Here is a 27569-nt window from a genome sequence, read left to right as displayed (position 1 = left end):
CCCAGACTGCATCAAGAGTAGTAGCGTTAGGAGTGACAGGTAATGCAGCTCTAACCAGGTGGTCCTTCAAGTTTCTACTCTTTCTAAATGCGAATAGAGGTTTGTCAATGTTCAGACTGCCTGCATTCAAAATGGGCCAATGGTGCAATATCATTTTCCTCAACTTGTTAGAAACAGGGGAGAAGGTTGTGATGCATGCAATTCTTTGCAATTCTTTTTTTGGTTTCGGGGTCAGCAAGACTTCCCTGGGACAATACCAGGCTCGTTTGGACGCATTTTTCACAATTCTTTTGGGGTATCCCTGGTCCTTTAGTTTTGAGGCAAGAACTGATGCCTCTCTGAAGTAGTCACCCTTACATGAACAATTTCTCCTAATTATCAGAAATTGAGAATACGGCAGAGAATCCCTTAGAGCCCTAGGGTGATTGCTGGTGTAGTTAAGGAGGGTATTACGCTCAGTGGGTTTTCGATACAGGCGTGTTAGTAGCTTGCCATCAGAATGAAAAATCGTCAGATCCAGAAATGCGATAGAATCACTGTCAGTGGTGATTGTAAAGGACAACCCTGAGCAATTATTGTTCATCCAATGTAGGAATTGGCGTAGAACATCGAAGTCTTGTCTCCAAATAATGAAGATATCGTCGATGTATCTACGCCAAAAAACAATGCCTGGAAAGAAGGGGTTTGTTGGAGTCAGAATGACCTTGGTTTCCAATTGATCCATGAAGAGCACCGCTAGTTTGGGGGCAAAAATAGCCCCCATAGAAGTGCCCTTGATTTGTTGATAGAACATATTATTGAACATAAAGAAATTGCGAGTAAGGCATAGTTTTAGGAGTTGTAGAATGAAAGTACTGGGAACAGCATGTGGGCGTGGGCGTGAGTCCAGTGTCTTTTGTATCACCAGAAGGGCAGCCGTCTGTGGTATATTAGTGTACAGGGACTCCACGTCCATGGTGCATAGAGTCTCTGACATGGGATTGAAGGGGTGGTGTTCAATCATATTAATCATTGCCATAGAGTCTCTCACAAAACATTGGGTGGTTGGAATGAATTCTTTAATACAGAAATCCACATATGAGCCAAGCGGTTCCAAAATTGAGCCTCAGGCAGAGACGATTGGTCGGCAAGGGGGATTGGTTGTATTTTTATGGATTTTCGGGAGAGTGTAAATTACAGGAGAGCACTGTGTTTTTACATTCAGGAAATTGAATTCCTTTTTAGAGAGGAAGCCGGCATGGATTCCCTCTGTGGTAGTCTTTAAGATCAATCCCTGTATCTCTTTTGTGGGGTTTGACGCCAGCCTCATGTAGTGATCCTTGTTATCGAGTTGGCGTTGGATTTCTGCTATATATGCCATTTTTTCTTGGAGCACTATCCCGCCCCCTTTGTCTGCACTTTTGATTATAAGTGTGTCATTTGTTTTGAGGTGATTGATTGCTTGTTTTTCTTTTAGTGTGATATTGAAAGGAATGAACCTTTTATTGTTCTGTAAGATGGATAGGTCCTTCAGAACCATTTTTTCGAAGGTAAGTATTTCCGTAGGTATCATTCCTGCAGATGGCAGAAAAGTTGATGGGGGCCGGAAAGGTGTGTTGGCAGTATGGTCTGGTGTGGGATGCAGCTGGAAGAAGGCTTGGAGGCGGATAGGTCTGAAGAATCTAAGGAGTTCTGTTTGCAGTTCCATAAAATTAGGTGGAACTGTAGGGACAAAGGATAAACCTTTTTTGAGGAGGGAAAGTTCGTCTTTGGCCAATGAGTGAGTAGAGAGATTAAAAATGGGAATAGCATTGATGTGCTGTAAAGCAGTGACCTGTCATTACCATTGGTAAAAATTGTTGCGGGTCTTCCGCTCCCCGGGTGGGTTGTACCACCGCTGGGTTTTCTTCACTCTGCCGCGTACGGGCGGGTCTTGTGGGCCCCTGGCTAAAAAAGTATTCTGATGTGAGCCTCCCCGTCTTGCAGTACTGCTGCCTTCTCCGGGGTCAGAACTGTCTGATGAATCGGCTGAGGTGTCTGAAAATCCTACCAGATTCTGGCGTCTATTATAGCGACCCCACCTTTTTCCATCCGTTTTAGGAAAGCCACTATTAAATGTTTTACTCTTAAACACCAAGTGGTACGTACACACTTTGGTAGTCTTTTATACAAAAGCAGGTGTAATAAATGTAACATAAATTGCTGACAATGGTTTCTGTGGTTATTTTTTGTATTATTAATCAAAGGATAATATAAGCAGATAGTAATATAGTTAATAACATAATAACATAAGTGCAGGCGACGCAGTGCTCCAGTGTGAGAAACAAATACAAAGTATACACATAAGACACCAAAAAGCAAAAGGTGACTGGTACTTTGTATTACAGAGAAATACAAGTATATTTTACATTACAGCATGTGAACCAATTGTTAATTAAACAACCAAGTGAAACAAATGTCAACGCTTCAACCCCTATTGAGTCCTGTGGTCTCCTCTGGACAATAATCATCTGACTTACTACCATAACTAACTAGCCACTATCCACTAGCAATTATGTGCTCCAGTCTAGGAAATCAGGTGAATATCTGGTTTAAATCCTCTGTGGTAAACCCCACTTATTAATCATAATTCGAAAATCACCCACATCAGTCCAATGGGCATGAGTCAATCTACCTAAGCGTGGTCCCGCATTCTCAGGTCCTGACATTTTGGACTCAGATTGAGCGTCTTTTAAATTGTTTAGGTAGCACCGAACGTGATGTGCCACACTCCTTCTCCGTTTGTCGCCGGTGATGAACGATCAGGCTGGCCTTAGATTGGATTTGTTGGTGATATTTGTTTCTCATACTGGAGCACTGCGTCGCCTGCACTTATGTTATTAACTATATTACTATCTGCTTATATTATCCTTTATTAATAATACAAAAAATAACCACAGAAACCATTGTCAGCAATTTATGTTACATTTATTACACCTGCTTTTGTATAAAAGTGTACCAAAGTGTGTACGTACCACTTGGTGTTTAAGAGAAAAACATTTAATAGTGGCTTTCCTAAAACGGATGGAAAAAAGTTGCTAATTTTTCTGAAAAGAATCCCACGGTGGATACTGTTTTCATATAAAAAGGAGGAGCAATATTCAGCACACTGGAAGGGTGGATGAAACCCTTTACAATTATGAAAATCTCTTGTAAGGAATTGTTCACGACTGTTAAAGAAAATGACTGATAGTACAAACAGGCTTGCTATACTTCTTTTAAGACCTCCAATTGTTTCCCTTTTGTTGTCTTTCGTCCTGTACTTACAATGTAATGTGCATCCTAGCATATTATAGGACAGTGTGGCTTCAACAGTGAATAAATGCACTGGAGGGCAGCAGGCACAGAGGGATGGGAGGGAGTGGATCTATCTAGAGCCAAATAATCCAAAGCTGAAGTGATCCAAGTTTCAAACACAGAATTATTCACCTTTTGGATGTTTTAAGTATTGTTTATTCCTTAACCCCTTTGCCACGTCCGCGATTTCGCAGCAGTGCGGCACTTCTGCAAAATGGGCGGGGCCGCGTCGGCCGTTGGCGGACGGCAGCACTAGCGAGGTAGTGCTGCTGTTGGCCAACGGCCGACAGCAGCACGCAAGGGGTTAATGATGTACAGGTATGTTCTTCCTTAATCTTAGAATGGCTTTGTTTCTTTATGGAGCTTGTGGTACAATTCCATACAACTGAATATCAGTAAATTAGTGTTAACTCAATTGCTGAGTGATCAGGCTATGTAATAGGAAAATGTTGAAAATCAGAGATGCATTTGTCAGGCACGAGTATTAGGATAATACAGTGGCCTGCACTAGCCATGGGGGCATTCCTCTTTTGTGAGGCCTAGTGGTACACATCTCCATCAGTGCTTTAGCAGATGAGTGATTAAAAACCACTACTCTCATGTTAAAATCACCAAAACAATGCATTTAAAGCCATTCAGAATCATATAGGCAATAAAGTTAGAAAACTCTTCACCAAACTTTATTACCAATCCAAAGGGCAATAAACCAGAAACGGTTGTAGAGATATCATGAAAACGCAAAGCAGTTGGACACCTGCATCAAGACAATCATATTAATAAAATCTAACTGTTTCTGATGAATAACATCTAACGCCTCCACCATTCTGGTCACTGGATCAACATGAAAAATGTTTAATATAGATGGAACAAATAGATAAATTATCAGTGACTGAAGTAGCTTACATCCCTGTTTCACTCACAAGAATAAGTCAAGTTCATAATCTTCAATAACATTTTTAATATAATCATTATTGTAAAATTTTGGGTTGTTGATTGAGGAGGCTGAAACCCTACTAAAGCAACACCCACAATCCCTGTCAGATTGAACCAAAGAAGTCACTAAATTAACCTGTACCTAACCTCCTGCTAGCTTGCACAAGAGCAGTCAGGCTTAACCTAGAAACAAAGTGTAAAGTATTTATGCAGCACTTAAACAATCATAATGTGACAGCACAACAGAAGAAAAATCCCACACCAAATTAGAAAAATAGAGTGCATTTCAATAAATTATTTGATACCAAACAATAAAAATCCTATCAGTAGAATCGGAGTTAGGAATTTTTAAAATTCATAATGAAAATTAGCGCCTAAAATATCAACTTTCCAACCGCAGAAATCTAGTCACGTGAGACTGGTGCAAAGTTAAACACTATGGCTAACTGTAATGGTGTACGGTTTGTATACATAACGTATTGGGCACAGTTTCTCCTTACCTTTGGACTTAGAAGAAGTTTTGAAGAACAATGCCTGTAAAAGTAAAGCTTAACAGGGCAAGGTAGTTGGCAGTGTCTGAGGAGGAGGCATCCTCATCATCGGGGAGCTGCTGGACAAAGTTGTGGCGAAGATTTCTAAGTTTGGAGTTAGTCTCTTTTATGGAAATTGTAAATCTCCCGACAGATAAAACTGCAGGCTGTAGCTGAGAATGGCTTGACAAGGCCAGCTAGCCCTTCTGCGAGGAGCCTCTGAACAGGATTTGCTGCTGCGAAGAGGAACATAACGGTAGCTGCTGTAAAGTCCAGCCAACTGGTGATGCACCTTGGGTGGGTGGGCAAGCAGGTAGGTCCCAATCTCCTCTCTGGTTTTTAAAGCAGGTTTTGTCAGAAAGTCCTAAGCACTGGATTTGGGTTATCTGGACACCAGGACTGGACGGGCACCACTTGGAGGGTGTCGACTCACTCAGACTGATCCCAGGTGCAGTTACAAGATTGTTGGAGACTTTTATGTCCCTGAGGCTATGATCGAAAGGCCAGCCAGCTAGCTCATGGAGTCACTCTGGAAGTCCAGAGCTCGAGCAAGAAAACAAGTCTCAAGCAACAGGGCAGTACACTGAGGGCGCAGGGCAGGCTCAGGCAGCAGGGCAGTCTTCTTGGTGCAGTAGGGCAGCCCTCTGAAGTACACAGCAGGACACAACAGCATGGAAGTCCTCTGAGAGTCCTTCCGCAGGTCCAGAAGTGCACTGAATGGTGGATCTGAGGGTCCCAGTTTTGCACATGGTGCCATCATTTCCCCCCACAGAAGTGTATGGAATTTCCTGCTTTCCTGCCCTGGTCCTAGTCTGTCTGAGGGCACTATAGGTGAGTGTGAAGTTCTTTGGGTGTGAGCCGAGGCAGAGTTTTGGAAGTGCAGATGTGGCTGTGCACAGCCCCGTCCCACCCACCCTGCCTGGATGGCCGATTCTGCCAACACCCAATTCCTTTATTGTTTGACTCTCTGGGAAAAATACACAAAGACCAACTGCCAACTACATTTAGCCATGTGACCCTGGAAACAGACTAAAAATCTGACTTTACCCTGAAAGAAGATTTTATATTACAATTCCTTAAACCTCAGACAAGACATTTTTACCTGCTCCCAAACAAACTTTACCACTTATTAAATGTAATAAAGTAACACAATGTTATCCTTTTGGAGAGGTAAGACTCAGAGTAGCAAACAACAAATGTGTGAGTTTTTCATTACCAGAACATGTAAAACTTAAAAGTACATTTCCAACTTTTTAAATACAATGCAGTCTGCCCTATGGACTCTTTAGGGGCTACCTTATAGGTGAATTATTTGTAATAAAAAGGGAGATATATGCCTGCCAAGGGATCTTTTTTGCCACGTCGAATTGACAGTTTAATACTGCATGAAGGTTGCAATGGTAGGCCGAAGACATGGTTTAAGTAGCTACTTAGGTGGGTGGCGCTATAAGTGCTTTAGGCCCACTAGTAGCATTTATTTTACCAGTCCTGAGTATATGACATACCACTTTACTAGGGACTTGTAAGTAAATGAAATATATGCCAATCAGGTGTACGCCAATTTTACCATGTTTAAGGAGTGAGCACAAGCACTTCAGCACTGGTTAGCAGTTGTAAAGGGCTAGAGTCCTAAAACCAACCAAAACTAATTCAGCAAAGCAGGAGAAGGCATAACGTTTGGGGGAAGACCACCTAAGGCTGAAAGGTCTAACAACTATATTTTACCAAGAATCTGATATTCAATAATGCAGAAGGCAAGCCTTAAATGTACAACTGCTGCAGCTCCTGATTTTTCAGAATCTGAGAAAACTTGTGAAGCATGCATTTTATCTAAATCAGCAGTCGTAAGTGACGTAGCCGTTCACACTTGTTTATGGTGGTGTGGCAGACTCAGGGGTTCGTGCAGCGGCCATTCTTGGCTTGTAGATGGGCTTACCTGTATTCTCGGCCACGTCAATGACTTATTAATGTAGTGTACTGGCTCCCTGCTCATGCTTGTGCTGGGTACAGCAATTTGATGACCTTTCTCAAAATGTTCATCCCAGAGGCAGAAATAACATAAACAAAAGCATCAGTGCAATTTTATTTAAATTAAACTGGTCATCCGTTTTGCTTCTGAGTTGTATCTGATGAGTGGCTTCATGTGAGATTAGTTCCTGACCAGCCTCCACTCATAGATCACTTTTGTGGTACCAGTACTAGAATCCTCTCCCCCTATTGCTTGTCCACGTTGTTTATTCATAGATCTTTACCATCACTGTAAAAATTCCTAACAGCAAAAGATGAAGCTGAGTGTGCTGGGATGCTGTCACTTGGCTTTCACTCTGTAGTTGCCTGATTCAGAGGGATCCAGGAGAAGGGGGGCCTGCCACGGGCCCCCAAAGACAGATTTCGACAGCCATTTCATCTTGAGAAAAACTAATCAGAATGGCTTTCCAAATCTGTCGTCGTAATCGCTCACTCAGAAACCCTGTACATAAAGCTGTACGATTTGGCTCCGAAAGGCTCGACCTGATTCGGACAGCCCGAATGGTTTTACCGCATCGTTATCGGTCGTTCAGAAATGCGTACGATTCAGTTGGAAACAAGAGTTCTGAATCCGATTCCCCAAACCCGAATCTGATTTGGAGCCCTTCCAAACCTGATCGTAATCAGTCCCTATATAGAAAATCCCTTCTACCTAATCCCTTGTTTGCAGAATTGAGACACTCTCAGAGGCAAATTTAAAGTCACTCACACATGTGCAATTCTTAACTTGTGGTCACTGGTCTGTTTACCAGCACCTTGGTTTAAGAGATTAAAAAACATTTTGTTTTTATTGTGGAATGAAGAAAAAAAAATTCTGCCAGCTGGGATTTCCTATTAGCTTATTAAAAGACTCTAAGGTTATACCAACAGAAACGTCCAGAGAAAAGTACAGGGCTGTTCACACATACCTTTGAAGGGAGTATATGAAAAAGTATATATGGTGGAGTTTTGAAATTTCTTTCAGATTTTATTCAAAGTTTGTTCTAGCCTTGTGTTTCTTGTTTCCTCAGTGCAGAAGATGGAGAAAAGGAGGAGAAAGGTAAAGATGATAAACCTAAGCAGAAGGTCAGACAGCTCCATACACCACGCTATGGGGACCAAGAGGTACAGGAGTCTGCCTTTTGGAAGAAAATCATAGCCTACCAACAGAAACTACTTGTAAGTGGCTCTCTAAAGCATTTAAAATGTACATTGCAATTGTATATTACCACGCATGAAGCCTTCCCTTATGGAAATAGCAGAAACCCAAATAATTTTGATGTTGCAGCAAAGGTCACTTACTGTAAGAAATATCTGATATGTTTTTAGATTTCAGAAAGCCTTATGCCCAGATTTACTAAGTCTTTGCGTTGTCCTTGTGTCACACAAGGTGACCCAAGGACAACACAAAGGCTTTAGTAAGATTTACAACAGGCGATTTATGCCGTCTTGTGTGACTTTGAAAATAAATGAAACTCAACACAGCGGCTTGTGTTGCTTTGCATCACATTTCATAGTGGTTGTTTCAAATTGGTACACCACCCCAACCGTGGCATAACGGTCCGAAATATGTTTATTTCTTATCATTACTTCATGTTTCTGTGTGTGATACATTCTGCATCACACATTGAAAGAGGAAATTGTCTCTAAAGATTGTCTTTGGGAAGGAAGGTATCCGCTCCTGCACAAACACAATGCTGGTCGTAATGCAGCCTGAATTGGTGCTAGACAGCATCAAATGCAGCAGCACAGATAGTGCGCTGAAGGTTTAGTAGATATGGCTCTATGCAGGTCTTTCCTGTACACGCAACACAGCACAGCAACTTTGCATGCTTCCTTTCATCAAGGCCAAAACTAGTTTTGGCAAGTGTTTCCACTTTTAGTTCAGACTAGAGTGTGGCAACAGCATGCTAGATGAATGTCGAATACTGCCTCTGGACCTTAACTGTGAACTGTGAGCATGTAGCATACTAAATAAAAACCTTTAAGGTAACATTGCTAAGCTTCTAGGGTAGGTTTTAGATTTGGGGGTAATGGAAACTCCTGCGACAAAGTGTTGCATAAAGAGCAGAATTAAAAGATGGAATTTCTTCTGCCAAAATACGTTCACGATTGAAGGAATTGAAGTGCTGAATTGTCTTGCAGATTTAGCACAGCCTCTACACAGAAGCCATTTCAATACCACCCAACTCCTAATTTGTCTTGGTTCTTCCATTTTTTGTGTGGATATTTAATCTTCTCGATTTGTTTTACCATTTTCTTTTCATAAAGTGCTTAAATGTAAATAGGAAGAAACGCATGAGGTTGGATGGAAATTCATTAATGATAAATGTCAGGGATAACAAAAATTGGGGGATGAAAGCTCTCGAACCAGCGGTCCTTAATCACTGGGAACGCCATAGGTACCATTCCTTGCCATCATTTTTTTGCTTATCTTTGCCATGACATACATAATACTGCATGGAGCCACACGCAGCCCGTGGAAACGTGGGCAGCTGTGGCAGTCGTTCTAAGCTCTGCACTTTTCGAGTTCTTTCTTATATAAATTTGTTAACACTACCTGGAATCCAAACTGGCAAGGGCGCAAGAGGTATTTTTGCTAAGGGCAGGTCATCCAATATGAAGTGCAACTCGCACGAAAAACCCAGAGGACGCTTGAAATGAAGGCTTTTCAGTCATAATTCTGTGCACTCTCCTTCCTTTGATCACAGCTGTTGGAACTCAATTCAATTAATGTGTGCCATGGTTTGCATACCTATTAGTAGTATACGTTATATATATATATATCCAGCTCGAGGGATGATATTCTCAAAGCTAATACAATTTGTCTCTGCTCTTTTGGTTCCACAGAACTATTTTGCACGAAATTTCTACAACATGAGGATGCTAGCTCTGTTTGTTGCTTTCGCCATTAACTTCATCCTCCTGTTCTATAAGGTACAGTATGAGTAACACTATTATTTAACGCAAGGTCTCTGACATCTTTCCCAAGCCTTTCTCAATCCAAGCCCAGCTTTTCCACAAATTTCCCATTTGCTTGCTCTGGTTTAGGCTTAGTCACAAACAAGATAAAAATGTTGACAAAGAATACTTATTTTGAAAATTGAGTTATTTTATTTAAAGAGGAGAGATAGCGAAGGAAATCGTGGGCCAAATTTGCACTGGGTTTGAACTGGCCCTAGCATGAGACAAGTCAAACTTAATTGTCACGGAGCATGGCAAAGCGCCGAAAACAGCAGCGGCAGATTAACTTTCATGCGCAAAAGTAATTTTGTGCTGAAAAATGACTCTTGCGTTGCACCATCCTCCTTTTACTGTATGCAAGGAAAATGTGATTTGAGCTGTCAAGCACAAAAACTTTTGGATTTAGGACAAAACAGATGACGCCATTTTATTAAATCTGGCTTTGTACTATGAACTAATGCCAGAGAAAAGCAAGCACAAGCAAGGGGTCTAGCAGTATATTGCCTAATATACCTGCATGTCACTTGTCTACTATCCTCTAAAACACACGTCTTTCATGTCTGACTTCTGAGCTGGCTTCTCCATGTTGTAAATTGTACTAGATTTTGGGCCACATATATCATTCCTTTTCCCCGTCGCAAACTGCCCAATTAGCAGAATTGGGCCTTTTGCAACCAGTAAAATGCATTTTGGTATGTAATAATTCTAATTTGAGATTCGGTAATATGTTACCGAATCACATTTCGGAATTGTGAACACATGATTAGGTATTAGGAAGAGGCGTGTTTAGGACATCCCTAAATATTGAATCGCAGTTGTATGTAGGAATGTTTTGTGACCTAAATGTGGCCGCAAACATTCGCATTTTACCCCTTTGTCTTTGTGAATGTTTGTAAACATCTTTTTTAAGAGCAGGCAGTGGTCTCAGGGACCACTGCCTGCTCTAAAAAAAAATGAAACTTTTCATTTTTTTTTCTAAACGCAACCCTTTTCCTTAAGGAAAACGGGCTGCATTACAAAAAAAAACATGATTGCTTTATCTAAAAGCAATCACAGAAATGGTGGTCTGCTTTTTTTATGTTGCATTTTTACCCTAAGTTGGATGGGTATGTCCAGAGTTAGGTCCCGTGTTGGCTACGCCTCCGGTTTCAAGCTAGTCTGGCTGATGAGAGGTGATGCCCCGAAACCGGTCCCACGATGCTTGTTTTCCATTCCAGGAGGACCTGGCCTGGCAGTTTGGGCTAGACTGTTCCCATGGGGAACAGGATCGAAGCTGATTTCCATATGGCTGGGTACAAACTGGAATGGCGTGGCGAGCAAAATAACAATGGATTAAACCAGATCTGTGACTGGGGGTGAATGTTTGACAATGTTCAACATTCCTTCCCTCATCTTTTTGTAATGTTTTTTGTTTTGGTCTGCTGAACCCAGCAGGCCGCCATCCCTGTGATTTCAGCAATTCCTAATGGGTTTCAAATTGCAACCTACCTTTTTAATTTTAATGAGTTAGGTCGATTTGCGACCCATTTGGGAAGGCTAAATGAAACACACAGGGTTTCATACATTCAAATAGCGATTACCTAATTGCGATTCACAGAGAATCGCAATTAGGTAATCACTATTTGAAATAATTATACATGAGGCCTTTGTCTCGTTTGTTCAAAGCCGACTCTAGACAGTGCATACTCGTCTTTGCACTGCAGCATGCGACTCTGCGTGACACAGACAGGTTAGATTTAAATTGTGTGCTGCCAATTACATCATCGGGAGGCAACTCTTGCTAAATTTTGTGCTACACATTCTTCTGCCCGTTACACAACACAGTGCTGCAGTTTTTCATACAGCACTCCTTTGTGTGAAAGCCCGCGTGTCCGTGCATGTTGGAAAGCTACCCGCAGCCTTAGTAGGACGAGGCTGCAGCCCAGTTTTAAAACTCACACCATATCTACTGCAAAACTTGCCACTCTGAGCCACCATTTTACATAAGTAACAGTCATCACAGTATGTGCCATGCTTATTCATTTCTATAAGTATTTACTTTGAGGAGGGAGATGATCAAACAGGCCCGGTTCTAGAGGGTGGGCCGGGTGGGCCCGGCCCACCCAAACGTGAGCCTGGCCCACCCAAACAGGATCCTTGGCCCTGGCAGCGAGGGCTTGAAGGCAGGCGGGCAATGCCTTTGGGATCAAAGTGCTTCAACCCTCCTCCATCGTGTGTGCGCCCCGGCCGAGACAGCTTCCCGGCGCGCACACACAGAGACAGTTTTAGAGATTATCGATGACGCATCAGAGTACTTCACAGGTCTTTACAAGACCATGTATATGTTAACGAGCCTTTGTTTACTTTTTTCACCCCTTCCTCTCTGCATGGCGAAAGGCAACAAATCATTTCTGTGACAAAGGTAACCTTTGGTAACCTTTGCCTACTGTCCTGCTGCTGTGATATTTCTTTTTCTACGCAGCACAGGAGCAAAGAAGTTTGTTTAATTCTATTCACCTTTCCTGACCCCTGCAAAGTTTGACTAATAGAGAAGGTAAGAGAATGTGTTACTACATTTTTTTCTTTTTTTAGATCTGCACAGGCCCAGCAGAACACACATGTTCATTTAAACAGTTTTTACCATGGCCAATGCAGGACAACAATAATAATACAGAATGCCCAGATAACGCTGGTGATCCTGCTGGAGAGCAATCATTTGTCTGTTGGTAGTTTTTAAATGCTAATGAACTGTATTTTATGTGGATAACTCCAGGGCTTTAAGTGGGACGAAAAAACTGGGGGGGGGGGGTCTCTCAAAGGGGCGTGGCCAATGTATTTGAGGACGTGGCTTAAAAACAGTATGTTAAAAATCTGTGTTTAGCAGTGTGCGGCCCGACTTGTATTTTACTGTTTCTGTCATTGCATCCAGGTATATGATGCTACAAGTAACATCCTACCTACAAGTCAGCTTTGTCAATGGTTGTTAGTTGCATAAGATAACAGCAACTATGGCTTGTATATAATATTGCAAAAGCTTCCACTTAAAGTACTGGTGACATCACAACAATGTTGCTGCTCCCAAGTTTCAAAAGGAGAAGGAAAATCCAGAGAGAAAATGACTCTCTTTAAAGGATTTCCCTTCCCCCTACAATGCTCACCTGGCATGACGTCATGCCGTAACTTTACACATGTGAGTAGTGTGAACAGGGTACACCGATGTGCCTGCTGTCTCAAAACGGGTCTCTATCAGGCTCTGTTTTGTGCCCTGGCACTTTTATCTGGAATGCAGTGACAGCAGACTGCTGTCACTGCAGTTCAGGAAAAAACGGACTACCTGTGCCAGGGCTCAAAACAGAGCGCGATAGAGACCCGTTTCGAGACCCCCTTAAAAAACTGCTGGTGCTCAGACCCAGGCCACTTAAAGCCCTGGATAGCTCAGTGCATTACTGCCTTTGTCACAGAGATCCTTGCGTTACTTGCAGTACAGAAGTTGCATTCCTAACATGGGACAGTAACCAATGAACTGTCTTCAAAGAGCTGAATACAAACATGAATGGTAGAGTTAGAACTTCGCTTTTTTTGTTTTGTGATATAGTTAGAACTTCCCAAGTCTTTCATTATTCTAATGTTGCTAAAATGAGTATGTTTGGGCAGATATACATTTTCATCGGTAAAGTTGACCCCATGGAATACTCTTTAAATCCTAAGGTTGTGTTTCCCCAGACCAAAACCCTCTTAAAATATACACTCCACCAGTATGAATGACATGTGATTCATACACCTTGTAATCCTCATTGGCTTATGTGACATTCCCTGTAGACTGATTTACATACTAGTATGATTCATTGTCTCCGTATAATGTGTGCGCGGTGTAAAGTACTGACATACTACACTGATATGAGTAGCGCTATACAACAAATGAAATGCATAAGAGAGAGGGGCTACGTAAAGATAAGGGGCACTGTTGGACGGTGGCAGTGAGGGAATCCGAGGAGGAGGTAGTGGGAGGGGCTACAGAGAGATGAGGGGCACTGTTTAAGGGTGGCAGTGAGGGAATCTGAGGAAGGGAGGAGCTAGGGAGAGATAAGGGGCACTGGCAGAGGGTGGTAGTGAAGGAGTCTGTGGAGGTAATGAGGGGGAGGGGCTACAGAGAGATGAGGGGCACTGGTGGAGGGTGGTAGTGAGGGAGTCTAAGGAGGAGGTCATGAGGGGAGGGGCTGCAGAGAGATGAGGGGCACTGTTGGAGGGTGGTAGTGAGGAAGTCCGATGAGGAGTTCAATAGGGGGGGCTACAAAGAAACGAGGGACACTGTTGGAGGGTGGCAGTGTCGGGAATCCGAGTAGGAGGTAGTGGGAGGGGCTATGGAGCGATGAGGGGCACTGGTGGAGGGTGGCAGTGAGAGAATCCGAGGAGGAGGTAGTGAGAGTGGCTACTGAGAGATGAGGGGCACTGGTGGAGGGTGGTAGAGAGGGAATTTGAGGAAGAGGTCATGGGGTGGAAGGGGATGTTAGGGAAAGATGAGGGGCACTGGTGGAGGGTGGGAGTGAAGATATTTACGGAAAAAGAGGTTACGGGTGCGGCGCCAAAAAAGACTTTCGCATCAGTGCTGAAACCGGCATTTCTGTTTTTGTTTATTTAATTAGTAGTTGGGTCATAAGGTCTACTGTGAACATACTTTAAAAGTGTGTGCTAATTATATTTACTACTATATTCAATGTTTTAAGTTTGAAGGTGATTTTACTAATGTTTTTACCAGGAAAAATGAAAGTGGAGCCTGATGGTGCCTGATATGGGCCTGAGGCCCAAGGTCAGCTGTGAGATAAGGTGCACTGGAGAGGAGTAGTGGATAATCAAGCCTGTAAGGGAGTTCACAGTAGAGTCCGTGGTCAGGTGGTGGTTGTAATGAAGAGGGATTCTCCCTGACGGCTCGCACAGAGGGAGACAGAGAAGTGTCACTTGGCTGATACTCCCACCTCAGAAACCTCCTCTTCCCATCAAAGGGACATTACATGGAAATAACACTTTTTGAGAGTGATCACATTTAGAAAGAGATTTGGGAAATAGTGCGTTTTACTGGGCCTTGTAAGACAAAGAAGAAATAAAGGAGGGCCCTGGAGCAGGCCTGCCTAGACATATATGCGACAAAATCGAGCCCGCAGTGGCCCACCCGAATGCACCCTTGGCCCACCCAAATACAAATTCCTGGAACCGGGCCTGTGATCAAATGCAGCCATAACACCGCACGGGGGCTAGAGGCTGTGATGCAGGCTGCTGAGTGAATATTTGCCCTGTTTATGTAATGTTAGTCCGCATTTCAGTGAACTGACCTGCGTATTCACGGCAATCCCTGCTGTTTTCAGTCCCATAGCAAAACACCTCCCTTGTATTCCACTTGTCTGCAACCTAGGTTAATGCACTCATTTTATTTTATATGAGAAGTTTGACAGGAGATCAAGCTATGGCTTTTCGAAAACCGGTGTAAAACAATTTGATTGATTGGATTAAGTCAAAACTTAATATTGTCACAGCCAGTTTAATTCCTAATGTTGTACCAAGAGCTGCAATGGCAGGCTTTTTTGGAGTTAGATTAGAACAGTTTTGATCTACTGCACAGAGAGAACATGCTAATTCATCCCTTTCACAGAGCTAGTACACTTTTGAATTTTTTTGTAAGGATAGCCTTTGCACGCATGTAGGATAGCCATGGCACGCATTTTAATAATCATGTGGTGACTTAAATGTAGTGAAGGTAAAAAAATCAGTATTTCAAGATTTTAGATTTATTTCTTTTTAATTTTATTTTCTATTTGGACATATTGTATAACTACAACTAGACTAATTTCGAACACGGAACTCTTGGACAAGAAAATGTTAGGTTTTTGACCTTACTGTGCATTGTTAACATCTAGGCCTGGGAGAAATTTCCATTTCTCCTTCGAAATTTGAAAGATTTCCCATTGCTTAAATTGACTCCATTGTTTTTAGAGAATGTACACCTTGTGTAAAACTTTTACAAGTTACCAATAGGAGACTTTTTCACACAGAAAATGTCTAATTGAGTAACGTTTTCATTTTGAACCACGTTTTTGGTGTGCACTTGCACAAAAAAAAGTCTCAAGAGATTCTGGCCAACAACATTTTGCCGTAAAAGTATAACTTCGTGGAATGTTGTGAATTTTTCACATAACCTCACAAAAAAATTGCTCGGGTTTGCACACCCCTCGCAATTTCCATCAACTACTGCTGCTTGTGGTGTGTACATTTACTTTCAATCAATATATGTTTGAACATAAAAACATTCCTTGCATTACTGTCTGTAATTGTGCAGTGCATCGTTGGTTTCATAGCAAAGTAATTGTTAACGTTTCTACCATTTCAACAGGTCTCTACCTCTGCTGTATTAGAAGAAAAGGAAATTGCCATAGAAACCCCTTGTTTTGGTCCAAGGATGAGCAGTATGGAGTACCACCATAACAGTCGAGTGATAACTGTGCACTATGTCTTGGAAGAGAGCAGTGGCTACATGGAGCCAACTCTGCGCATCCTTGCCATCCTCCATACGGTCATCTCCTTCTTTTGCATTATTGGATACTACTGTTTGAAAGTGAGTTTTTTGAACAGCACATCCTATTTGTCATTGTTAATTAGAGTGTGATGTGCAGGGGTCTGCGAAGTTTCACTTTCTCCAGTGACACTCAGCCTGTGCCTAGTTTGTGTGTCCTGTTCTGATTTTTGGAAATTCTTAATTTCTAAAACTAATATTCTGTGTTACATGCACATCTCGTCTCAGTGTGGTATCGTCACCCCACTGGGTGACCGTGTGATGGGAGCCGATATAGGGTGTCACACAGTGGCACGTGTGAGTTGGCAGGTATGATACGATGCAAGGATAGAACTTGTCCACTCAGAACATGGTGAAACCAAAATGGTCCTGGGTGGGACAAACACACGAACACAGAGGAAGGAGGAGCAATGAACTGAGATAGACAAACATAAACAAGGGGCTGTAATGCGTTGAAAACAATAGGTCTTGCAAACACTGTAGCCGAGATCTAAAAATGGGATGGTTTTTGGCCAAGATGACACAACACAGCTTCTGATTGCTATGATGTGCATCTGTAGAATACTCTTAGTGCCTTGTTGAGGTTCTCCTCTTTAGGGAAAAAACTTACTTTTCTTCAGAAAATATTTTGGGGATATTACTTTCATGTTAGACCTAGGTAATTAATCACTTTTATTTGTATGGTCAACATTTAGGCCTCACTCAGTGGGAGATGTTTATAGTAGGAGAGCACTTTTATTGTATGGTCAACATTTAGGCCTCACTCATCAATCGGTGCCAGGTCTGTGCTAAATTAAACTAAATAAATAAATAATGTATTTGCTACCGGCAGCGGTTTCAGATTAGCCCACAGCCAGCAATTGATGCCACTGTGGCATACTTGGCAAAATTGTTTCCTAGCTTAGGACTGCAAAAAATCATCATGTCATTGATCCTGTAAAAGGGCTTCTAAATGAATACTGATATGGACAAAATACATATTTTCGTCGAATAATTACATGCAAAATGGACTTGGTCATAATTGTGTGACAGCTATCAAGTTTAAATTAGAGAACTCAAATCCAACACTTCCCATCCCTCTTTTGTACAAGTAATTAAAAATCCCCATCTGTTTCTTGGAAGAACAGTGACCTACTGGTCTGCTGGCCTTCTGGATTTCCCCTCTCCAATCTGTTCACACTGCTAATTCGCCATGGCTTCTCTGGCTCAGATTAATAGCACGCAGGTCTAAAGGAGCTTCTTTAAAGCACGTTATCCCTTTTCTTCTTGCTTTAATTTGCTTCTCACATAGTTACTTTAGCTAATATGTCCTCGCCTCTGCTTGTTGCATCCCTTTTGGCTTAATGGGATGACTTACATTGTTGACTCAGTTTGCTTTTTGAAGGGGTCAAGTTCATATTTCAAGCCTCCGATGCAGCTTCTGTATTTCCTTCCGCTGGTCAAAAGCAATACCGTTTTGTGTCTGTGAGTTGCATAGCGTAAAATGTTGTGAAGTGTGAATGACACATTATTTATGTTCTCAGATAAGATGAACATATGCTCATTGATGAAGATAGCATATTTATAAAAGCAACTTTTCAAAAAACATGGCCTACTAATAATGAAGTCGAATGTTAGGAGTGTTTAAAATATCAAACTTTCCTGTATTACATACGACTGTTCCGAGCAAAATCAAACAAGGTGTACTATTAAGTCCTCAAATTATCAGTGAGGCCACCAAGATTTTATTCCCATAAAAGTAGACAAGGAACCACTTGTTAAATATAGGATGGCAAAGTATTCCACAGATTAGTATATTAAAATACGCTTGCTCGTCCTCCAGGGCATAATGCCATTCACTGAGTCTGTAAACCGTTCCCAGGTAACATATGATTCGGTAAAATAATTCCCCTCAAAAATTCTTAAGTGAATTATGCTCATCTGATCCAGTCATAAATATCGACTGTAAAATCTTAATTAATGTTCATACGGGGATTCAGGTGAATATACAAGAGTGCAAGATTTGCCAAATTTCCAAGTTCCAGAAAGGTCAAATTTTTTGTCAGTTATGCAGAGGATACTTAAGTGGAGAATGGCATGTGGGATGAAGAACTTTAAGGTGAACAAGGCTCACACCAACATAGGAAATATGCCATTTGTGGGAGGAAGATGTAGGACATCCACATTTACTAAGATTCAGGACCTTTTTACGGGGTACAACTTGGATGACTCCTCTTGTCCCACTGAGCAGCAAGATGCTACAGGAATGTTTCAAATGTTGGCCTGAGACTAGATAATGTAGTAGCTAAGTGTGCCGAATAGCAAGCATTCCGAGTTGTACAATGAAGCAGGTGTTTCCCTCAGACAAGCTCGATTTCTTATTCTATATGGTAAAGGATTTTCACACTCACCAATCGTATTTCTCTGCCAATTTTGTCCAGTGTCTGTGAGCAAACCTCCATATTTTTGTGTTTCAAAGGTCGGAATCATTCTCCAACCTGGTGATCAAAGAAAACATGCTGGCCAAGATCAGGTGTGAAATTAAATGGATATGTCCCCATTGTTGTCACAGCCCTGCATGCAGAAACATCAGCCCAAGTGAGATGTGCTATTTATTGCCTTTTTAAGACCACCTGTGCCGAAAAACAGGACTGTGTATTTGCCCTGACTCTCTTCTTGCTCTAACTACATGATAAGTATAGCGAAGTCCTAATGTCCTCTCGAGATGATTTCATAGTTTTGCATAGCAAGAGAACTCTTTCAAAGTGGCTTAACCAATGAGGCTTCCCAAGTAAAAATGCTTACGGTATGTTTGCAACTGCCTCCTAGGGCCTACTTAAAGGCAACAACAGTCCAGACGCAAGTAGCGGTTATACCGCTAGCAAGCCAGATGGTGCTCCAAAGGCTGGCCCACTTGTGCACATCCGGACATGGATCTTGCCCAACTAAACTTCTGCCTCATCGCAGTTCACAACACTGAGGGAGTGTCCACCTGCGCTTCCTGTAAGTTGTTCACTTACCCACACCCAACAAGCACTGCACCCTTGCCGAGAGCACCCAACAACCCATGTCTCACACTACACAGTCCTGCATCCAGCCACACAACACTCCACACGTGCATGCATGCTCCTTAAAACCCACTCACTCACCAAACATACCACGTAGATCTGGGACCTGCTGCATAACAAAGCCGTGGACCCACTTTTCCTCACGGAGAACTGTCTGAACCCTACATCGGCTTCTCACATAGCCGTAGCCACCACCTCCATCTACAAGATCATCAGTCAAGACAAACTTCACAACCCTGGAGCCAGAATCATCATCAACACAAGAACACCATCAGCTGCACTATCTCCATGAACATGTAATCCTCCAACATGGAAAACCTATTGCTCAAGCGCCACATCTCAGCCAACTTCCCCTAAGTGACACTCTCACCTACAGACTACTGGGACCATGCACCAACATCACCAACACCATCATGGACTCCATGGCACCAATAAACCTCGACGAGAGCAATTGCAACATAGTCAAAGACCTGAACCTCCACCTGGAAGACCGTGCTGACTCCAACTCAAAAGCAACCAGTGAAGGACTTGGTAGCCTGGGCCTCACCCAACGAGTAAAGGAACCTGGAACCTGCCTACGTTGCTGTACGCCTTCTGGACTGGGCAATATCCAAGTCAACAAGCCCACACAAGTCTCCTGATAGATAGACTTCAGTGGATATTGTAATTGTATTGGGCTAGATTGTTTGAGCTTTTGGTGCAGGACTGGTGTTACTTTACTACTCAAAAAATGCTTGTTCCAAGGTAGATGTTTGGGGGATTTCCTACCATTGTTTGCAAAATTGTTGGCATGGTAGACAATCTGTTAGGCATAGATGAACATGAGCACAATGCATTGGTGTGTCTAACTTCATCCTGCACCCAACCTATAATGAGGTTAACTTTTTCATTTTATGGTTGATGGATGTAAGGGCATTTCTGTTGTTCAGGCTTGTTGGGAATTACAATCTTCTGCATGGTATTTTCCACAGATTTTAACCTTCTTTGGCTGAATCCATTTTTGCTGGCCATAGGACTCTGCACATTTTACTCCTCCCAAACAGTGGTAAAGTGGCTGTGCTCCTCTCTTTTAATATGTTGTAATTGGCAAATTCTTAATAGGCACGTTTTAACCCAGGGCATGTAAGGTAAGTGCTTTCAGTGGGCTGCAGCACTCATTTTGCCACTCAACATGCCTTGATGCAACACGGCCGATTTTTCCGTCGCGTGGGACTACTCGTCAGCCAATAGTGCCCCCTTGTTTGTGATTACCTTCATCAGCCATACACCAGGTGTTAAATTGAAGTTCTTTCCACCCTAGAAGAATATAGGAAGACTTATTGCTGACACTACTTTTTTGACATTTATGTTGTCCGTTACGACCAGTGATTCTCACGCTGTTTGCTACTGCCGGTGATGTATACGCTGTCTGCCAATTTGTCTCCTGTTGATTACCATTGAAGGTTGTTTATCCTGCATAAAGTCATTTGTCCTGATGATGATCTAATGGACTGAGACCACAAAGACCGAAAAGTCGACAGTCCCGTCAACTCAAAGAAAAACTGTTTTCTGAAGCAACATTTATTGATGTTTGGATAATATTTGCTTTGTGATCTAGAGGAGCTGACGTTTGTTATGTACTGTGTGTTCAAATTTATTTGTACATCTTTGTCATAACGTTTTTGCTGATATTCACTTTATTCAATTGTACCCTTCTCAATTTAAAAACAAGCTAAAATCAGATAAATTAATTTTCTCTAACTAGGACCTCTCGTGTGCTTTTCTGTTCTTTGGTGTTGTGTTAATTATATTCAGCTTGGTTGTCTTAACAGGACACCTAGGAGTCGGATCGAATGTAACTGACTCACAAATAATTGTGAATTTACATGACTGTGAAAACAAGTGAAATCCCTTGTAGACACTCTTACTTTGATTGACCCAGTAAAGTAGCACTATAAAATATGTTTCCAGGCCTGCCATGGGAGCCTGGGTGTGAAGTTTCAAACTGCCAGTTCAACCTGGCATAGCAAGCTTTTTGCGAGGCCTAAACATTCCTTTTTGATACTTATAATTTACTCCCTAAGGTCGACCCTAAAAGCCCATATGGCAGGGTTAACAGTATAAAAAACTTAGGAATTGTATATTTAATGTATTACATGTCCTGGCAGTGAAAAACCTCCATAGTCGTTTTTCTCTGTGGCAAGCTGGCCCTCCCATAGGTTAACACTGGTGTACACTATTAACTATAATAAAGGCCAAATTAATTTTGGGAGTAGATAGAATGGTTCAAAGATTTGTTTTATAGTAATTTTAAATCCAACTTAGTGGTGAAGTTGGATTTTTTATTTCCATTTTGCAAATTACACTTTTAGAAAGTTGTCATGTTCCAACCTTAAACCTTCCTGTCAGAGACCAGCTGTCACCTGACCCCTGATGGTTCCTCTAAGGTGAGATGTGTATTGATTCCAGACAGTGTATAAAGTGACCAGGGAGTAAGAAGGGGACTGCATCCTTGACAGGATTGCCTTGTGGGCTGTACCCATTCCCCTTCTCGAGCTTCAAATGATGCTTACCTTCTCACTGGCAGATGAAGCTCACACCAAGGCCTGGCTCTCCTTTGCCTCTTAGGAAGGGAAGGCACCAAACCCTGGGACGACTAGAGAAACTACACATAGCTAGTTTATAGGATGGTAAATAGCTGACTGCCACCCTCAGACTGCTTGTCATAAACTCCTGGGCCTGTGAAGAATCAGAAGAAGAACTGACCTGCTTTCTGAAGAGCCTGTAGGGAGCTGAACATGCTTGGCTTGAACCCAGAAACAAGAAGTGATTCCAAGAGTCAGTTCGCTGACCTTTTTGAGCAACAGGGACAACAAGCTTTCAGAATCCCTTTTCCTGCAACTGCCCAGCAACCAGTACTGACTGGAAATGCTCTGGACCCTGTTGCTGGCCTCTGTTTGAGTGGGTTATAACTTCCAAGTTGCGCTGTCCAGGTCTAGGATTCTTGTCTAGTGTTAGAGTGTACACCTCCCATCCCCAAACTGCAAGATCTGCGTCTTACAAATGTTTTGCCAACTGTCTGCTAGGAGAAGTGATGGAGACCAGGGTGGGTATCAAAGCTGCAATCTTTGAGCTTGAAGTCTGAACATAGTGGGCGTCATTGGTACTGATGCTGAGCAGCATCAGATCAACGTTGATGCCTTCCTGTGCACAAAATTGGGACTTCGCCAACTGGGAGCTTTCCCACCTTCATCGACGATCGCAATGGGACCCCGCTCTTCAGCAACCAGTCATCGTTAAGCCTGGCTTGGAACCAGTTTGCCCTGCTAATGACTTGTTGCCAACCAATTTTCCTCCATAAAAGTTTCTAAGTCAGAAGGTAAACTTTCCACCCAGGCAAACCTGGTCCCTGTATGCGACTGGTGCTCTATTGCGGTTGGCCTTAATGTTTGACTTTAAACCTGTCTAGTGTGACTAGATAACCACAGTTGGCCTTTGTGCTTTTTGGTGCTTTTTATAATTCAAACTTTAAAAATGCATATCTCTTATTGGATTTTTGCTGCTTTGATCTAATTTTATTTAATAAAATGTATTCCATTTATCTAAATCTGTTTGATATTTTTTGTGTCGTGTTTTCACTTTACCACGTTTTGAGTGCTGCATAAGTACTTTACACATTGATTCCAAGTTAAGCCTGACTGCTTTGTGCCAAACTAACACCTGGTTAATCACAGGTTTATGTAGTGACTTTAACCCTGACAAATATTATTATTTGAGGAGGGTTTTATTCCCTGAAATAAAGGGCTTCTTACTGGGCTGATATCATGCCATTTAATGCTTCGTCATCTTTTACCACATGGTTGAGACTCTTTGGCTCTCAAGAAGACTTGTAATTTTTAGAGAACAGTTGTTCACTGTTAAAGAGAAGTGATCGTGTAGGTTGATGACTAATATGTCTTCATTGGGAACCTAATGAAGGCTCAGCTCAGTCGTGGTAGATGTTGTTTCTTTAAGATTATGCTGTGATTCCATTTCTTCAGGTGGATTATTAGTTGTGAAGTAAGAGGCACCTTTGGCAAGTCTTGAATTAGATAAACTAGTTTACTTGATGCTGTTTTAGCTGTTTCTTTTTCCTTGGTTTGATTTGAAGAATATTGTATTCGATGGTAATAAAGGCTATTCCTTACAGAGAAATGGAGAATATTTTTGAGGATTAAATAAAGTAGGGGCCTGTCCATGGCATAAAATGCACAAAGTTAGATGGCATATATAGTTTATAAAGATTGCAAAGTCTGTGCATAAAGATCCATTAATCTTTATTTAAGGTTCCCTCATGTTGACTTGGTTTCCTTGGCATTGTTTGTTTCTGGTTCACTTGACTAGCGCTAGTATTATTGAATTTGGGTGCATGCTGGGTGTGCTATTCTGGAACAAATGTTTTAGGAAGATGGGAGCCTATAATTCTTCTGGAACCCTGTATTATTTTATGTTTGCCTGCCAAGTGGAAGTCCACTGATAGAAAGTTGCCAAGATGACACTAATGAATCCTTTTCATAGTACTGTTGCTGGAACCCAGATACATTCTAGGTTAATATGCACACATAAAATAGTCCATGTTGTCAGTGAATTTAAATTGTGTTACTCTGTGCCCCTATGTGCCTCTTTAATGTAGTGAATTGTGAGACTTTTCTCATTGCTGCCAATACCATACTAGAACCTTTTCTGTGCTAAAGACATAACCATACTTTGTGAAGTTTTTGTAAACATTTCTGCCAAGTCGGCAAGTTGTTGCGCATAGTGCCATAACTTCTGTGGAGACAGAAATATTGCGTAAAGCGAACGCCACGTACTACATAGACTCCTGCTAGCCCCGTGTAGCGAGAAACAGAGGGATTGGAGCGACACAATCCACACTGACGGTTTCCAAACGTAACAGGTGTACAGAAGCTCCAGATGATCAAGCTACTAGGAGCGTAATGAAGCGTCAAACATGGGAAAGGTCTATAAAACCTAGCCTAAAATCAACTTTAAACAGCGCAAACAGAGGTCGCAAGATTCAGAGCCTGAGCAAGCTGCGGCAAAGCAAGCAGAAAGGCAGAAGCCAGCAGAAGAAGATATACGCACAATCCTTGCTGGCATTCAAAAGAGTCTTGCTATCATCGATAGCAAAATAGATTCTTTGGCGTATCACATGGATCACATGACGGAACATCTTGATAAGCAAGCTGAGCGCATTGATATGACGGAGAGGAGGGTCAGGGAAGTTGAAGAAGCCCAAACAGAGCTCGATTCGGAATAAAGACGTATGGGGAAGGCGCTGAGCACAGTGCAAGATAAGGCTGAAGAGTTGGAGGCTCGGTCACGCAGGAGTAACATACAAATCACAGGCCTTCCGGAATCCACCAGCATGGGTAACATGGAACTATGGGGCCTGCGTCCATCTGCCACCCCAGAGGTGGAGGGACCGTCCGCAGGGGCAGCGGCGGTCCCTCCCTGCGAATTAGGATGTGACCGCCACCCTGTCGGTCACATCCTGTATTTTTAACATTGCGGCGGGTGATGCTTGAAGCAGCACCCGCCGCAATTTTAAAACTGCAAGCAGTGCATTTGCATGCACAAAGCGGCAGGCACCGCGCGGTGCCTGCCACTTCGTGCATGCAAATGCAGGGGGGTACCATAGGTACCCTCCATGTGCACCCCCACCCCCCCTCTTCACCCTGGGGGCCCGCAACGGGCGCCCAAAGTAAAGACCGTATGCCTTATCGTGGCAGCATTGCCGCCGCGGAAAGGCATGTCCCAGGGCAAATCCTAATATGGCTGGCGGTGTCTGATAGACACCGCCACCATATTGGAGCTTTTCCGCCGCGGTCTCGCGGCGGACGGTCTCCCCGTCTGCCGATGACCCCCCAGCCATCCTAATCTGGCAGGGGATCTTCACACACACGGCAGCGGTGCACCCGCACCCTCCGGGCCAACGATGGCTTCCGCCGGCCCGGAGGATGCGGATTCACCGCAATCATAATCGGGCCCTTAATGTGGATGAGTTTCTGATGTCTCTACTGAGCCGAGAGACTTTCTCCCCAATATTTGTAGTGAAACATGCCCACCGATCACTTGGACCGAGGCCTTCACCGGGAGCCCTGCCATGTCGCATAATCGCCAAATAATTGAACTATAGAAACCGGGATGCCACATTGAGAGTGGCCAGAGAGAAGCGCACTCTCCAGCATGAGGAAACCACAATGTCTCTCTACCTTGACTTCCCCCTGTGGGTGCAAGAAGCGCGTAAACAGTTTGCACCTCTGAAGAGACAATTGAGAGACCAGAGCCTGGGCTATGCAATGCTCTACCCAGCGCACCTTAGGGTGAACAGACAGGGCAAATCTACGATTTTCACGGGCCCCAAGATGCCGCAGAAAGCTCTTAAAGAATGGTCAAAGAGTGACACAAGACAAAATAGCTCAAGAGCTGGCGAAGGTAAAAGCGGAGGTAGCCTGGAGGAGCAGGACTGAGTGGAGTTGGAACTCTAAGGCTACTAAGGTTTGAGCTTTTTTTACTGAGGGAAACACGCCTAATTTTCAACCGGCAAAGCAGGGGGAAGAGGGGGGAATTACGTGTTTAAATAGAATAGCACATTTAGGTAACCACTGACTGTGTATGGGAAGTGCCTCAGAACTTATCATACGGCTCTATGTTGCCACATTATCCAAACCCCACTGGTTGTATGCACCATGGTCTAGGCCAGCAGATATGAAGCACAGATGTACGAAATGCATGATATGGTAAATAGCGCAGGACTGGTTTATAAGAGAGTAGTTAAGTAGAGGCAGGCAGCATCCGCCCGCGGGTGTGACACACAACACGGCAAAAGGCTGGTACGGTTTATATATGTACACAGCAGTATGTGATTCACATAATGTTTACTTGGAGATGGGGGGACATTCGACTGTGCACATTTGGGGGGCACAGCATGGGAGGGTGGGAGGGATCAGAGTTTCGATTTATTAGTTGGTTTCATTTCTGGATTGTGTAAACCTTGCATGCTTGGCTTAGTAGACACCACTGAAGAGCTTAATGCTGATATTTGTCTCATATATCACACCAGGCTGATGACACATATAAATCAGGATGCAGTCCCTACATAGTAATGTAAATATTGACATGGAATGTTCGTGGCCTCCGAGACTATAGGAAAATGCGGAAAGTATTTCAATACCTTAACTGACATGGGATAGATATAGCACTTCTGCAGGAGACTTATCTGCCCACTAACAGTAAAATGTTGGCAAGTAGGTGGCTATGGGGAAAATTACAGATTTGGACCTATATTACAGGGTAGGCAGACAAAATATCGATTTTTTTAATATCGACCTACCGTAATATCGATGTTTTAATATCGAAGGGGCAGAATATAGAAGGTAAGTAATATCGATTTTTTTAATATCGAAGGGACAGAATTTGGGAGGTAAGTAATATCGATTTTGTTAATATTGATGTAAGTAATATCGATATTACTAATATCGATTTTTATATGATTTTTTCGTATATTATTATGTATTTAATATGTATTTTTTTTAATGTAATTTAAGTAAATGTTGTATTTTAGTACCGTAGCGGGTTGTGGGTTTATAGGGGAATAGGGTGGAAAGTAATTTAATTATACTAAATTAATTATTAATTTTTAAGGAATGATAAATTAATTTTAATTAATTGGTAATTAATTTTTATTAATTGGTAATTTATTTTAATTAATTGATTAATTGATAATTATGTTCTGTAGCGGGTTGTGGGTTTATAGGGGAATAGGGTGGGAAGTAATTTAATTATCCTAAATTAATTATGAATTTTTTAGGAATTATAAATTAATTTTAATTAATTGGTAATTAATTTTTATTAATTGGTAATTTATTTTAATTAATTGATTAATTGATAATTATGTTCTGTAGTGGGTTGTGGGTCTATAGGGGAATAGGGTGGAAGTAATTTAATTATAGTAATTTTTTTTTTTTAGGAATTATAAATTAATTTCAATTAATTGGTAATTAATTTTTATTAATTGGTAATTTATTTTAATTCATTGATTAATTGATAATTATGTTCTGTAGTGGGTTGTGGGTTTATAGGGGAATAGGGTGGAAGTAATTTAATTATAGTAAATTTTTTTTTTTTTTTAGGAATTATACATTTATTTTAATTAACTGGTAATTAATTTGTATTAATTGGTAATTTATTTTAATTAATTGATTAATTGAT

The 27569-nt window shown here is 42.1% G+C and overlaps 1 protein-coding gene across 1 annotated transcript in view; it reads left to right on the top strand.

The window, feature by feature from the left end:
• RYR2 (ryanodine receptor 2) overlaps nucleotides 1–27569 on the top strand; it is a 3071198-nt gene that overhangs the window by 2671582 nt on the left and 372047 nt on the right. The window contains exons 87-89 of the mRNA XM_078648003.1: nucleotides 7817–7964; nucleotides 9636–9722; nucleotides 16111–16332. Coding sequence (XP_078504129.1) covers nucleotides 7817–7964; nucleotides 9636–9722; nucleotides 16111–16332 — 457 coding nt within the window. The remainder of the gene's footprint in view (nucleotides 1–7816; nucleotides 7965–9635; nucleotides 9723–16110; nucleotides 16333–27569) is intronic.

This window comes from Lissotriton helveticus, chromosome 6 (genome assembly GCF_964261635.1).
Source record: "Lissotriton helveticus chromosome 6, aLisHel1.1, whole genome shotgun sequence".
NCBI classification, from domain to species: Eukaryota; Metazoa; Chordata; class Amphibia; order Caudata; family Salamandridae; genus Lissotriton; species Lissotriton helveticus.
Note: the sequence above shows the minus strand (reverse complement) of the source record. Positions and strands in the feature narration are given on the sequence as shown.